This window comes from Phalaenopsis equestris, unplaced genomic scaffold, assembly GCF_001263595.1.
Source record: "Phalaenopsis equestris unplaced genomic scaffold, ASM126359v1 Scaffold000258, whole genome shotgun sequence".
Lineage (NCBI taxonomy): Eukaryota > Viridiplantae > Streptophyta > Magnoliopsida > Asparagales > Orchidaceae > Phalaenopsis > Phalaenopsis equestris.
The window spans coordinates 110,012-126,932 of NW_018164700.1; the positions used below are offsets into that span (position 1 = coordinate 110,012).

Below are 16,921 nucleotides of genomic sequence, written 5' to 3' on the forward strand. Positions count from 1 at the left end.
AAAAAAAAAAAATGACATGTACATTTTCATGCATAAATAGAGTGGTATAAATGTAAATATTGAAGTTCAGGTGTTAGATACATAAATGTATAGGAATTGTGTCGCAGGCATGTGTAAATCTTCCAAAATTATATCAATCCATTTCATCAAACACTTGCACCCATAATCAAAGTTCCATATCAATGCATCCTCACAACAGTCCAAGAAAAACAAATGACAAAAACCAACATCAAAACTCATCTACTTTGACAGAATCCTTAGGCATCTCATAGGCATCTCTCGGCCTCAGTTTCTTCACTCCGGCAGTGAAGCAAACTTTGTCAGACTTATAGCTTTCAAGAGAGATCTGAGAGACCTTAACCCACACAAGAACTCTCGTCTTCATCCCTTCGATGCCGGCGAGTTTCCCTCGGGATAGAAGGGCTTTGATGCGTGTCGAGTACCTGAGGACTGAAGAATCCTTAAAGCTTACCTCGCAGCAGGATGGAAGATGAACGACGAGCTTTGACTTTGATTCGTCGAATTCGTAGCAGATGATGTTTCGGGGGAAGAGGCCAGGAGGGAGGTTGTGTTCTCGAAGGAGATCCGGGAGAGATTTTGGGGGTTTGCCTGTGAGAAATTTTGGAGGAATTCAGTTCATTATTGTATGTTTGGTATCATTTGGATATGGATTTTCTGCCATATGAGAAAAGTATCATATTCAAAATAAATGAAAACAAAATTATCATATATTCTTTTTGAATATTGCCTTTGATATCACCAAGAAATTTATATGGTTAGGCATGAATCTCAATATATCTTGGGTGACAACTTTTTCGTATTCAAATTTACAATCATCCAAGGTATAATTTCAACAAAATTACTATTCAATTGGGCATATCAACAATACGAGCCCAATAACACTAAAAGTGATTCAATCTAAAGTCCAAATAAGCCAGGACCAAACACTTTTTAAGTATAATCAGAAGCTTTGGAGCATTAATTAGAAAGCTAAATGAAATAAAAATTTAACATGTTTATACTCAAATAGAACATTTTAACGAAAGATATCCAACGAACCCAATAACATTTAATTTCAAGGTCGTTATGACAATTAAATACTAAAAAAAATGACATGTGATTAAAGAAATCCATATGGAACATACAATGGAATATTTTGGGAGGTTAGCAAAATTTACTAAAATGCCACTCTCAGAATTGATAAATAGACCTCCATTCTTCACATAAAAGAAGGGAGAGTTAACAACTAAAACATAATTCATGAAGAGAAGTGTAGGTTAATGATTATATGCCGACTGTCATTGTCGACCACCACCCACGATTGTTGCACCGACCACCACCCATGATTGTTGCAACCAACAACAAATTGTAGCCACCAATTATCAATTGTTTTAACTTAGCTATGACTGTTAGCCAAATTACAATATAGACGTGATTGCCAATTTTTTGTAATCTCATCTTCCTAATTAAGAAGACGAGTGAACCTTTGTACTTTAAATTTTCTAATGAATTATTTTACTAGGGCCAGACGCCGTGAAAATTCTTTTTCCTTGTTTTTCCGTGTAAGAATTTTGATTGTTTGTTATATTTGTATGTGTTCGACAATTATAGAAAGCTAATGCTTAAGATTTTTTTAGTGTTGAAAGTTTTCTAGCACACAATCACCTTAAATTATTGACTTCTACTGAGATCAAATGAATGCATATAAAAGATGAGGATGATTCATAATATATGAGTTAGACACGCTAGGAAGATAATAGATATAACAGTGCATATTTTCTCTCCATTTGAATGATTTATAAGGTGACTTTTTCCAGCAAGCCGAAATTTGAGGCTTGCCCAAGCACCCATAATCTCGAGCAATTTTAGAATTTATGAATACTGTATATAATAAATTAGATGCTGAGATACCATGGGCCTCCGCACGGTACAAAGTACGCCATTTGATGCATGTGAGCTTAATATCACCATATGACTCGTGACTAATGAGTCCACAGCAGCCGACTAGACCAAAGCTGACAACCAAAGTGTTAGGCATGACTCATATATCGTATAAGGGACAGATCCTAGAGCGGAGCGGAGTGGACCGGAAACATTTGTCCAATTGGAAAATTTTTTCGTTAGGTGGGTTGGGGGTGCGGGGGCAACCCCCGTGATAACATACAAAGGTAATTTTGTAATTACACATTGTACTATAGGGTTATATATATGTCATGTTTGTAACCCTATGAATAATTCTGTACTCTTTTTCTTGAATCGAAAGAAAGTCGCCACTCTGTTCCCAAAGACGTAGACATCTTTGTCGAACATCGATAAATATTTTTGTCAATTATTGTTTTCCTAATTTCTCAACAAGTGGTATCAGAGTCAGGTTTAGGGCAGAAAAGTTTTGGCGCAAGACGTTCGTGGCAGACGGGTTCGGCTAGGGTAGAAAAGGGTTACGACGCACGTTCGCAAGCAGTTCAGCGAATTCGGCAACATAGGGTTCGGTGAATTCAGTGACGGCTTCGACGGTTAGACTGGCTCAGAGCTGGAAGGACAGGGTTCGACGAATTTGCGAGATGCAGAGGAAGGCTTCGTGCGACGTAGAGGAGTTCGCGAAGGGCGCTTCGACGAATCAGCGCGACGAAGATGAGGGTTTCGGACGAAGGCGTACGTTCTATTCAACCATTTGATTCGACGTAGGCAGTCGAATCACGACAGGTATTTGGCAGTTCCCTATTCTTTCGAAAAAGAGGAAAAGTTCACGACATAAGTAATTTAAGATGACAATATCTGATGCAAAATTTGAGGCGGTAAAGTTTGATGAAACCGGTAACTTCAGATTGTGACAAACAAGCGTAAAAGATTTGTTGGCAAAACAATGGATCTTGAAGACTTTGCGGACAACAAAACCAGATACCATGGAAAATGAAGATTGTGAAGAATTGCAATAACGAGCGACAACAACCATACACCTATGTCTGACAGATGAGGTTATGTATTACTTAATGAATCTAAAATCTTCAGGAGAAGTATGAAAGAAATTAGAAACTCAATTTATGTTCAAATCTCTGACAAAAAAACTGTATCTGAAACAAAAGCTATATGGGTTGAAGATGCAAGAAGACTTGATCTGACGCAACATGTGAATGTCTTCAATCAAATAATCATGGATTTATCACGACTTGATGTAAATATTGAAGATGAAGATCGAACAAAGATTCTGTTATGTTCATTACATTCTTATGAACAGTCAGTGACTGCTCTTACTTATGGGAAAGAAACTATCAAAGTTGATAAGATTACTGCAACATTGTTGACTCGCAACCAACAAAAGCAGAATGCAGGGGAAAGCTCTCATGGTGATAGTTTATATGTTAAGGGCAATCAAGATCGTAGAAGGCGGAAAGAAGAGAGTTCTATAAGGCGAAATTCCAGATCAGTCTAAAGACAAAATAATTTATTGCTACAAGTGCAAGGAGCCGAGTCATATGAAGAGAGATTATCCAAAGTTCAAGAAGCAAACTGAGAAGAAACGTTATGCACCATCCAAGTCTGTAAATATAGCGCAGAGTGACAATTCAAATTGCAGTGATGATGATATGCTTTCAGTTTCATCAACTCAGTTCATGAATGCATTGATTTTTAATTCAGGATGTTTTTATTATATAACACCTAACATGGAGTGGTTTATTTCATACAAGTTAATTAATTCTGACTCAGTCTATTTAGGTGATGATATATGCTACAATATTGTTAGTATTGGTGAAGTCAGGACTAAAATGTATGATGACACTGTTAGAACATTATGTGATGTTAGACATTCCAGATTTGAAGAAAATTTCGATTTCCTTGGGCACCCTACATAAAATTAGTTTTATTCCTAAGACATGAGGATAGGGAAATCATCAGAATTGTTAAGTGTACATTAACTGTAATGAAAGAAAAGTTAATTACAGGTAATATCTACAAATTATTGGGGAGTACAATTGTATGTGAAATTCACTATGTTGAATCATATAATGATAATACAAAACTATGACACATGCGTCTTGGTCATTTTAGTGAACGTGAGATGACAAAATTGCATAGAAGAAACTTGTTGAATGATGTTGAAAAGATGCAAGCAAGATTTTTGTAATTTTTGTGCTCTTGGAAAACAGACAGGAGTCAGTTTTATAACTGAAAAACACAAAACTGAAGGGTTTTTTGATTATCTGCATTCTGATGTATGAGAACCAACCAGAAAATCATCATTGGGAGGATCTTTGTATTATGTTACATTTATTGATGATTTCTCCAGAAAAGTTTGGGTGTATTTCTTGAAATAGAAATCTAAAGTTTTCTCCAAATTCAAGTTGTGGAAAGCTAAAGTCGAGAACCAAACTGGTAGAAAAATAAAGTATTTGAGATTTGATAATGACACAAAGGACACAGATTCATAGTTTCAGAAATTTTGTGAGGAGCATAAGATTCAAACACATTTTTCAGTACGCAAAACACCACAACAGTTGCAGAAATGATGAACAAGTCCTTAACTGAAACGACAAAGTGCTTGAGATTTAATGCAAGGCTTCCTAAAAATTTCTGATAAAAGACTGTGAATATGACATGCTATCTCATCAATAGATTACATCGGACATCATTAGGTGACAGGGTTGAAGAAGAGGTATGGACATGTAATCCAATTAATTTCGATCATTTACGAATTTTTTATTGTACTGCTTATGTGTATGTATTCGGAGATGAAAGATCGAAACTTGATGCAAAATCCAAAAAGTGTATTTTTTTGGGCTACAAGAAAGAAGTGAAATGATACAAGTTTTGGGATTCGATTGCAAAGAAGATGGTGATCATTAGAGATGCAGCTTTTGATGAATAGTCCATGTTGCAACAGAATCAAGACAAAGTGCAAGGAACAGTTCCAGTTCAAATGCAGTGCAGATGGATCTAGAACAACATCCAGAAACAATTGAGACAGTTGAAAGTTCAAAACTAACACCTGGTGATTCAAATACAGACGATTTATAGAATTACACTTTTATCAGAGATAGACAGAGACACACCAATATAAGACAGATAGACAGAGACGCACCAATGTAAGGCCTCCTAACAGATTGAGTTATGAAGACTTAGTCTCTTGTGCACTTCTCATCAACAGCGATGATCCAACTACTTTTCAAGAATCTATCACAAGTCAGGAGGAAGAGAAATGGATGAGTGCAATGTTTGAGGAGATGGAGTCTTTGCAAAAAAATCACACATGAGAGCTAGTTCAGTTTTCTGAGCGAAAGAAGACCATTGGGTGCAAGTGGGTGTACAAAGGGAAACCGACAATATCAGAAAAGAGAGAAAAGTTCAAAGTTCGACTAGTAGTAAAGAGATTTTCACAGCAGAATGTGATATATTATGATGAAATCTTTTCTCCTATGGTCAGACATACTTCAATCAGAGCAGTGCTTGCATTAGTAACTATTTGGGATATGCATCTGAAGCAGATGAATGTTAAAACTGCATTCTTGCATAGTGATTTGGAGGAGTCGATTTGCATGGAGCACCAGAAAGGTATACTCAATCTGGATATGAGCATATGTTTTGTAGATTAAAGAAATCGTTGTATGGGTTAAAATAGTCTTCAAGACAATGGTACAAGTGGCTAGACTCCTACATGATTCAAATTGACTATAAGCAATATGAATATGATTGTTGTCTATGTCAAGAGCCTTGATGATTGTTATATTATTTTTCTGTTAATGTATGCTGATGATATACTGATTGCTGCAAAGAATATGTGTGATGTCTTTGGTTTGAAAGTTTTATTGAGCTAGAAATTTGATATGAAAGATTTGGGTCCTAAAAAGAAGATTCTTGGAATGGAGATTCATCGGGATAGAGATTCAAGGCGATTGTGTTTATCTTATATGTTGAGAAAGTGTTGGACAGGTTTGAGATGAGCAAAGCAAAGCCCATGAGCACTCCACTGACAAATCATTTTAATCTTTCTTCATAACAGTGTCCTAAGACAAATAAAGAAATTGAAGACATGACAAAGGCTTTATATGTCAGTGCAGTTGGCTGCCCTGATTTGACTCATGATGCTAGTTAAGTCTGTAAATACATGTATAAACCAAGAAGACGACATTGGGAAGCAGTCAAATGATTTTTCAGGCATTTGAAGGGTACTGTACGACATAGAATTACTTTTGACAGTCAGCAGAATGACCCTTCAGTTGTGGGGTAAATTGATTCAGACTATGCAGATTTGAATGACATAAATTCTACAACTGGGTATGTGTTTACTCTTAATGAAGAGTCTATATGTTGGAAATCAACAATTCAGTTTATTGTGACATTATCTACAACTGAAGAAAGGTACATGGCAGTAGCTGAAGCTGCTAAATAAGTCTTATAACTTACTGGGCTAGTAAAGGAACTGAGTGTTGAGCAAGGTGAAATTTAGTTGCATTGTAATGGTCAAAATGTTATTTATTTGGCTAAGAATTAAGTATATTGATGTCAGATATCACAAGATCAGAATTGATTACTTCAGATAAGATACTGTTGCAGAAGATTCATACTAATAAAAATGCAGTTGATATGTTGACTAAGTCAGCTACTATCAACAAGGTCTTGCATTGTTTGGATTTATTGAATGTTTGCATTAGCTAAACAGCGTGGTAGCCCAACCCACTTTGGTACATGTGAGAAACTCCAAGGTATTTTCTTTCTCCTAAGGGACTGGATATTCGCCAAGGTGGAGATTTATTAGGTATGACTCATATATCATATAAAAACAGATCCTGGAGCGAAGCGGAAGCATCTGTCCAATTGGAGTTTTTCGTTATGTAGGTTGGGGTGAGGGGGGCGCCCCCCCCCCCCCCCCCCCCTCACGCAATACGGTACAGGGGTAATTTTGTAATTACACATTTTACTCCAGGGAATATATATATATATGTCATGTTTGTAACCCTAGGAATAATTTTGTACTCTTTTTTTGAAATAGAAAGAAAGTCGTGTTATGCTCCCGAGGATGAATGCATCTTTGTCGAACATCGTTAAATATTTGTGTCGATTCTTGTCTTTCTCCACCCTAATTTCTCAACACCAAGCGTGTTCCTAGTGTGATCATATAAATTAAACTAATTCAAAATGTGAGATGCTCAAACAGGGTACAAATGCATTCTATTAAAATGAACATCGGTTGCTTATTGAACTTTTTTCCTCCGTGAATATTCTTGCTCTACTTTCTTCCTCTGTACATATATATTAACTTGAACTCATGGTTTCCTTTAGGCACTATTCATTCGAGATTAAAGAAAGAGAGGGAAGAGAAAGAGGAGAAAGGGAAATCTAAAGGACCAATAGAAGTAGATCTGGGGAACTTCAAGAATTCTCTTCCTTGTAAGGTAGGGTCATAAAAGGTGTCAATTGATTAATGAGCTATAAAAACATAATTCTAATATGCTATCTTGCATTGTTGACATAAGCCGATCTAATCCACGCCAAAAGATAGAAACCTTCATGGACAGGTTGATGCTGCATAACAAAAGCCAAGCACAATTCATATATATTATGGGAAGAAATACACAACCGGGCCACCGTCTCATCCGCACTTTTCTTTTCACTGGTTAACATTGCAATTTTAATTGATGAAAGACTGAAAATTCTATTTTTCAATAATAATTTATTTCATGTTTTTTTATGAATATATATGATTCTCTATAAGTGTTGATATCTGAAAAACTTTCCTTGCATAAAAGCTGTTTTACTTGATTTTAACTCTTCAGGTTCATCTCATAAGTTGAGATTAAGTCCCTTTTATCATATTCCATATTGTCGAGTGTTATCTCCTTCTAAACCCCACTTGTGATCACAGAGTGCATTACTTAAAAACAAGCTAAAAAGCAGCATTTAACCAATGAAATTACATTCCTAAACAAAATGAGCACAAATAGTAACAATTATATAAGTCCAAAAAGAATGAAAGAATGTATAGATTTCTCACCTTTTAGCTTCTCAAATATCCACTTCGCCTTCTCTTCCACAGCACCTGAGAAACGCTGGCAATTTCAACTAAGTTTCAGTAATTGCAGCAAAATAAATATGCCAGCTACTGGAACTGATGTAATCACAAAAATCCTAGTAAACACGAGCCAAAAATCAAACTGTAACTTAGTAAATTCGAGGTTCGTTTTCCCGGTAGCCATATTCTGAAATTAATTTCGGAATGAGATTACTAAATACCATGCCACAGATCTGCACCATAAAATAAGATAAAAAAAAAAATCCAAAAAGAGTAAAATAAGTTCGGTCTAAAACGCACAAAGCTAATCCGACTGATATGCATCCATATTTTTTAAAAAAAAAAAAAAAAAAAAAAAAAAAAAACAATGGATTAGCGTCCCAATTCATTAAGATTTTTTTGAGCTAGAGCTTGCTCAGTGAGGCATTACTCTAAAAAAATTAAAACGAAAAAAATAAACTCTCAGATCTAGGATTACAGAGAAACTCGTTAAAACATACCACAAAAAGTTAAATCGACAAAAAAAGAAGATGATCAATGCCCAGAATGCGCGGTTCCGAATCAATTAGAATGTATTGTACAAATGTTATTAGGATGAAACCCCCCAGCAACTTAAAAAAAAAAAACAATAAAAGCTCACAGAAAGATCCTCGCTGATGGAAGAGATCTCCTCTTTGGCCTTCTTTGATAGCCAAAAGCTCCCCACCTTTGTCAGCGCCTTCTCCATTCCTCGTTTTCTTCTCGAACGAGAAGAAGCTGAGAGAATGGCGTATCTCCTCTCCTGCTCCTCCTGCTCCTCCTTCCCTCTTCTGTCACAAGCAAAAGAACAGAAATCCTCACTGAGCGTATAAAGCGGCGTTCGAATAATCGAATAAATAAAGTAATTAGAAATTTTGGAGCTTTTTAGGATTGCAAAAGGCTGTTTGTTTAGAACAGAAAACAGCCGTTTTAACCAGCCACACCCATTGTTTTGTGTGGGCCATTGTAACGGATGCCGATGGTCTTGATTAGCATGCGACGATGGCAAAAGTTTAAAAATAAGATTTTTTTTTAAGTTTTATAATTTCAATAGATTAGTTTTAAATTTAATTTGTGTAGTAGTCATAATCGCCCAACCACGTCAGGATCTGTTTTCTGCATGGATCCATGTAAACTGAATCGCCGGCTTACTTGGTGATATCATTTCCTTCGCGACCCTTCTTTCGCCCTGTGAATCTCGTCTCAATCATCAAATATCTTGTTGTCAAAATCTCTCTCTGTTTGTAAAAAATATATTACGTCAGGACATCCGCACGTTCAGACAATCAACCGTAAGGCGTCACGTCGCCCGACACCGACGTGATGCCCGTCAGGCCGTCCGTACACACTATTGCTCTTCAACTCCTATTAAGTAGATACTCTAATAATATTATTGGTATAATTTTTTCTTGTTTTTTTTATTTATTGGCTAGATCAGGTTTGTAATATTTTATTTTTAGAGCACTTGAATCCTATTTTAGAGGAAGACTTTTGAAGTTACAATAAAGAGTGGGTTTATTTTTTAAGTTTCTTTTGAATTTGATTTATGTTTTTTGGGATGTTTCACATCAAAATATTGTTACTTAAATTTAACATAAGTACGTTAAAAAATAAGTGGAGTTTTTGACGTATTGATGCTACAATATAAGGGTGTCAAAAATTGACATGACACGCTAACACTACTAGAACTCGACTCGAAAAAATCTAGGTTAGGGTTGATCCAAATATTTTTCCAGTCAGGTTCAAGTCCGAGAATTTGACCCATTTATTATTCAGGTCAGATACGAGTTAAACCCGAAAAATCCAAACATTACCTGAATAAACCGAAATTTCGGATCAAGTTCGGGTTAATGAGTCAAGATCGGGTTTGGGTCAGGTTCAGATCTTAATTTTCAACCAGTTTATTATTCGGGTCGGTCCCTATTCAGATTAAGTCATTTTCGAATTTAACCCGAACCGGACCTGCAAACCCGAATTGACACCCCTACTTACTATTTAATTACATATCTAATACTTAAACCTTTGTATTTACATTTAAGTACTTGGTAGCACCTCTTTATTGAAATCTTCAATAAAAAGAGCCAGATCGAGCGCGCAGCGCCCTGAAAGTATCCTCTTCATTTCCTCTTCTCTCTATCAAAATCTTAAAAGAGTTTTTAGAGTTGATGGCATCAAATTTGTATTTATGAGACATGGAGATTTAAGCTGAATAGTTATTTTTTTAAAATTAAAGAACATTTGGAAGTACTTAGTAAAATCTGAATGAATTAGTTTAAAAACAATGAAATTCATTCACTGACATGTTCCCTCTAGTATCCATCTCAAAGGGATTTTTAAAAGTTTTTATTTTTCTTGTTGGATCTTAACTATGACCCATACCATATGTATTTTTTCCTGCTTATGTTTAAGCTGTCATGTTCATGCTAAAGTTTGTAATTACAGTTACATACACATTTTAGATTTCTTTTATAGATGGTGCAACATCCGCAAAACTGAAAATTATTAAAAAAAAAAATGGAAGGACCACCAGAGAGGTTGGAAAACACAAAAGAGTGTTGCAGCGCATCACTTTCTGGTACTGGTCTCGTCCTCGAGAGAAAGGTAGTACCGATACGAGCTCCTATAATGAAGAAATGTCATATGCACATCTCGTATTCAAAATAGGGCACGTAGCCAATGCTAGGCGGGGATGTGGTACGTACAGCTAGGAAAGTAGCAAAACGACAATCAATCCTATTGAGAAATTAGGGCGAAGAAAAACAAGAATCAACACAAATGCAGAAGAACACAAAGATTTAACGAGGTTCGGCAAAGATGCTTACGTCCTCGGGAGCAGAGCGGCGACTTTTCCACTAATCCAGAATAAGAGTGCATGATACAGAATAAAATAACCTATGATTACAAACAACATTATTTATAACCTTAGAAAGAGCTGAAAAAGGAAATCTTGAGTACAATATGTTATTACCAAATTACCCTGTACCGCACCCCCAACCCACATAAGAAAACTCTTCTGATTTTGACAGAATCATCCGCTCCGCTCCAGCATCTGTCACTTATATGATATATGAGTCATACCTAACAAATCCAGGGAGCTAAAGACATATCTTGAACTGAAGTCGAGACATGTATAGAAACTTGCGCGGGGTATCCCGCTGAATTTGCAACAATCTATTCCTAGCTCTCTGGACCTTCCTGTCTAATCGGGGAAAAGTGGAACTGCAAGGGGAATCGGAACAGAATAAGCTTATACAGAAGTCACACATGCGACAATTGTGATAAATCTATTGCTAATAAAAGACCCACCTGCCTATGGCATGGAGATCTATGAGAACATGGAGGGACGAGTCTGGAAAAGACCGTCAGGTGCTGCGGCGCGTCGCTATCAGGCACCGACCTCTTTTTGCAAAAGAGGCTACAGCAGAAATAACTCGATATGCATGTCTTTCCTTTTAAGGGGGAGGGCATAAAACAAACGCCTCAGAGGGCATAAAAACAACTCTATATACATATCTTCTCTTTTAAAAGGGAGGGCACAGAGCAAACGCGTCAGAGGGCGCATGAACAGCTCAATATGCACGTCTCCCTTTTTAAGGTGGAGGGTATATAGCACACGTCTCCCCTTTTTTAAGGGGGAGGACATAGAACAAATATCTCGTAGTGGGTAGGATTACATTAGGGAATCCCAAAGAGGTGCTTTAAGAAACCTAAGGTTATAACACCCACTGTAGCACATAAAACACTTGTAAAAATGAAATAGAGTTCCCCCGGCGGTAGCGATCGTGACCATCATTTTGCTCTTTCGCGTCACGGGGCAAAAATAACAACGATAAAAAAATAAGGAGAGGTTAAGAAACCAATCACAAGGTACAACGACTTTGGTGCACACAATAATGCGATAACCGAATTGTCAAGGATGAGAGAAGGACAAAATGTGTCAAACTGCTAACCATAACAATTAACGAGTGGACTGAAAGCCACGATCTCACAAAAAAGTTCGACAAGTGACACTGCGACGAAGAAAGCTAGGTCACTACAAATGCAAGCAAAATCCCTTAAAAAGGAAGAGAAACGAGATGAAGAAATATTTGATCCAACCACCACTGAGAAGTCCAACCAACATCTCCAATAATATCAAGGACATCCAGAAGCTCCCCATCTATTATCAATTATCGATAGACAAACTAACTCAGTTGAACAAACTAGTTCTACCTACCCGAAGCTAAACAAGCTTAGTCGGCCGAGGCAAAAAATAGCACTAATAGGTTCATACATACCTTGAAACACTATACAACACCCATTAAAACTGGGACAAAACATATCTTATCATCACATTGTACACGCCCTATAAACAGAGAGATAATTTCATGAACAAGGGATATCCAAATTAGCCAAAAAGAGTGAGAAAGAACAACAAGATTGTTGTTCACATACATACACATGCTCTCCCCTCCTCTCTCATTTCTTATTCTCATTTTCATGGTGGACAAATCACCATTTAACAAATACATAAATTTTATTTTTTATATTTGTATCATATAAATCTTTTATATCATATATAAAATATTAAAAATTTAAATTTTTTAAAAAATAAAAAATATATATCATTGTATATGATAAGATGACAAATATGTAAAATTAAAATTTAGGTGTTACATGTATAAATTCATAAAGAATTGAGTGGGATTCTATGCTGATCTCAAATCAGGTTGACGGTTAAATCCCATCGGAGCGTGAGATTGCATAAAGACATAGACAGGTCAACATATGGATTGCTTCCACAAGAAATTAGGCATTTACCTACAAACCACCGAATTAGCATGAATTTACATGTGTAGCCCCCTTTTTTTTTCATTCATACCACCCAAACCTCTATTTAACTTTTTAAAGTGAACTATTCATATTTCAAATATTTGAATGTTATTAATATAATTAAAAACATATGTGTGTGTGTATATATATATATATATATATAGATGTTTGTTGAACTCAGATTTGCCCGTGAATCTCGATCAAGAAATGGAGTTTGAGAAGGAGAAATGAACATACAGAGAGAGATTAAGTATTTTTGTATGTGATTTCAACAACTCCTATTATAATTAATGTTCATCTATTTATAAGAGGAGATGATTAGTGTGAAATGACAATTATATCCCTGATCTTCTTTAATTGATCGACCTCCATTCGATTTGTTTCATGACATGCAATTTATTAGACGGGTCGTCTTCTTGTCAATCAACTCCTCGAGCAGTTTTAGCTGAGCAATCTCTAGGTCAGTTGACCTTCCTAATCAATCGTTGGATTAATCTCTGAACCATATGTCGATCAATCTTCTATCGAAGTAGTCTTCGAGCCGGTCAACCTCTGGTTTGGCTGGCCTTTGGGTCAGTTAACTCTTAGTTAGTCGTTTGGCCAATCTCCGATCTCTGGTTTTCTCTGTTTATTCTCATAGGACTCTATTTGGTGACACGTGCTCCCCTCTAAGCTATTCAATCGTGCGCGCGCGCGCGCGCGCGTGTGTGTGTGTGTATTCAGAAGGAATGATCAGAGACTATCATACGAGCCTTGACAATCTCTCATGCGCCTAAGAATTCGAGTACCACACCCTACACTCGGGGAGAATCGAACCCCAGACTTGAGGGGACTTACAACTGACAAACAGATGCCCGAATAACAAATGTGAGTACGAGGCATAAAGAGAGAGAAAAAGAGAAAGGAATAACATGATGAACTCTCCCTTAGCTGAAGGCGTGATTTTGGTTAGAGTTCTCATGCATTTTAATGATAGGAATATGAAATATCACTCACTTTTAGGATCATTATGACGTTTAAATCTTGATCGACCGTTCTAAGTTCAAAATAATTAAAATATAGTTCTAAAAAATCATAAATAAACACCACCTTATTTTTTACATAAAAATCATTTGTATTTTAATTTGAAAATAACTTAAAACTAAAAAATTTTAGAGTTTTGCCCAACAACTGATACGTATAACCATCAACAACAATTATTGCCGTTTGACAGTCATCACCGATTTGCTTTCGCTTGTTTGTGTCGTCTAAATGCCATCATTTCAGTGTCACCTAATCACAATAGCCCGACTATTATCTTATCACCATTGCTTGATCACTGTCTCCTGATTATTCACTCAAAAAAGTGTGATATGTTGTAGTAAGAAAGCTTAGCTAATCATTTTTCGCCTAAAACACTAAAATGGGGCAAGTCCTATCCATTTCAACATCAACATCTAAGCTTTCTTTTTTTACATTTATATCCCCCAAATTTCTTATATGACATGAGAATATACTATTGTTTTAACTTTAAAGTGAAATATATATTTTCATGCATAGATAAGATGACATATATGTAAAAACTAAAGTTTATGTGTTAGATAGTTATATAAATACATGGGGGTTAAGCGATATGCATATAAATCTTCCTAAAATAGCCATAAATTTAGATACTTACCACTTACTTGCATGAATTTACATATCTAACATCTACAATTTACATTTATAACATTTTGATGTTATAAACTAAAATATAATTTTAATTTTTATAAATTAATAATAATAATTTTTATATAATGTTAAAAATTTGAATGTTATGCTTATATAAATATGAAAGTTTAGATGTTAGGTGCGTAAACACATAAAAAAAAATGTGTGGTCCATATGAAAGTTAAGTTTCTTTTCGTTATAATAAAATAATGATTTACTAATTAAAATAGTTTATCATTATCAAATTGTTGAATTCTGATATGTCCGTGAATCACACCCGTAGAAATAAGAAAGAAGAGAGAGAGAGAGAGAGAGAGAGAGAGATGAGTGAACAATAATGAAAAGTAAATTGTATCGATCGTGTTGATCTCTCTTGACATTTTGGACTAAAATCGTGTTTATCTGCCCTCGTTTGTACATGAAATGATCGCCATGTTTACAGAGGAGAGAGTATAATATATTAATGCTACAAATTTGCCCATGCTTTAATAAGAGTTTTACAAGATATTCCAAGTCTTTTATAGGTATGATCTTATCACTCGGCTACTTTCTGGCTCGTTTGACTGAGCTTATACAACTTTAGCTTAGCATGATCGACTAGTTTTAGCCTGCATTGCCAGCATTGACTTCAGGTTGGCAGGACTGGTTTGGACAAATGAGTTTGTTTGTCTGCCGACCTCTGATATGCTTGAAGATGCTGATGTGCTAGATTTGCTTCTTCATGGCGGTTGGCTTGGATGCCTCTATCTCGTTTCAAACCGACCGGCTCATATTCAAATCATTCGGCCATCTTTCGTGACTCACTCAACTTTGTCGTTGGCTCAAATGGTTGCATCCAGTCATATAAGTGGGTCTCTTGATCTTCACTTAGCAGGCCCTCCTTAAACTCTTTTGATCTTAATAAATCTCTGATGTTAAATTTGTTTTAAGATTAGTATAATATACCATTTATTGATATAATGACTATTTATTGATATTTGTTTAATAATTAATATATAAAATCGGATAAGTTTCCTTGATCGTCGGGTACAAATATAAACTCATTGCACTCCATAGAAAATGGATGCAAAGAAAGTTATTTATAAGTCTCTTAGGAATTATAAAAAAGGTAAATTTTTAATGGAAATTTACATACACACCACTAACTATTATTTATTTACATATTTAGCAGTTAAAAGTTTAATATTTACATTTATAACACTAGGGTGTCGTATAATATGCAGGAACTTATGTACTTCTATTATGAAAAGTTAATAGTGATATTTTTTATATGAAATTAATGATTCCAGGGTTATATATGTAAATAAGAAAATTTAGATTTTAGAAATATAAATACACAAGAATTGCGGGGTATGCACGTAAATGCCAAATTTTCCATTTATATAAGATCATTTTCTCTCAATTTGTTACAAATAAAAACAGAAGGGTCGGAAAGTGAAAAAAAAGGGTTATAACTAAGGGATTGTTTTTTTTTATATATTTTTTAAAAATAAAGTGTCAAAATAGTCCATACTATTTACATGAGATAGTTTTAGTCTCAGAGTTTATGAAAGTGTCAAAATAGTCCTTAGACTTTTTAAATTGGGGCTTGGGGCTTGAATAGTTAAATAGTCCTGATGTAGAACTATCAAAGCTCAATTTTTTAAAATAATTGGTAATTATTTTAGTAATCTTATAAACTCTATGACTAAGGGTCTGTTTGGGGCAGCTTCAGCTTATCAATAAGTGTTGCATCTTAGCTACCTCAAGAAGCTGCTATGAGAAATCAATTACTGATAAGCTGGGTGACTGTTTGTTTTCTATGATTTGAAAACTAAAAATTGGGCATCAATAATAAATATGAGAATTACACACACAAATGTATAATATTTTTTTTTGTTTTTTTAGAAAAAGAAGATATATATGTATAGGAGAGTAGCAATTGAGCTAATTTCATAAGATTCCAACAACATTGCTTATATTGCAAACCAGTACTAATCATATTTAAATGCATACATTTTGCGGCATGCAATAGTTTGATGATTAGTATACTCATCGATCACTTAATGTTTAAAATTATTTATTATTTTATATTTCCATTTGCAAATATAAAAGAAAATAAGTGGAATTTTAAAAAATATTTGGGAAAGAGAAAAGAAAGTGTTCAAAAGTCTTTTCAAAAGAAAAGCTAATTAAAGTTGAAAGAGTTTTATTTTCATCCCATATAATAAAAAAAAATAACAAATTCACATTCAAATTAAATTTAAAATGTGTTACAAAAATTGTTAAAAATATATTGATTTTATTTAAAATGAATGCAACATAAAATTTATTTAATTTATTTACATATTACATTAATCTCAAAATAAATTTAAGATTAATGACGTATTACCAATAAAATTTAATAAAATAGTCTAA

General features: G+C 34.9%; 1 protein-coding gene across 1 annotated transcript; it reads right to left on the bottom strand.

Moving 5' to 3' along the window:
- Nucleotides 1-120: 120 nt before the first annotated feature.
- Nucleotides 121-8,843, bottom strand: LOC110024522 (uncharacterized protein At5g01610). The gene is made up of 3 exons (XM_020724538.1): nucleotides 8,646-8,843; nucleotides 7,988-8,042; nucleotides 121-609 (listed from the first exon to the last, which is right to left on the bottom strand). Exons 1-3 carry the CDS (start codon nucleotides 8,730-8,732, stop codon nucleotides 230-232), a joined length of 522 nt encoding a protein of 173 aa, XP_020580197.1. The 5' UTR covers nucleotides 8,733-8,843; the 3' UTR covers nucleotides 121-229.
- Between the last annotated feature and the right edge of the window lie 8,078 nt (nucleotides 8,844-16,921).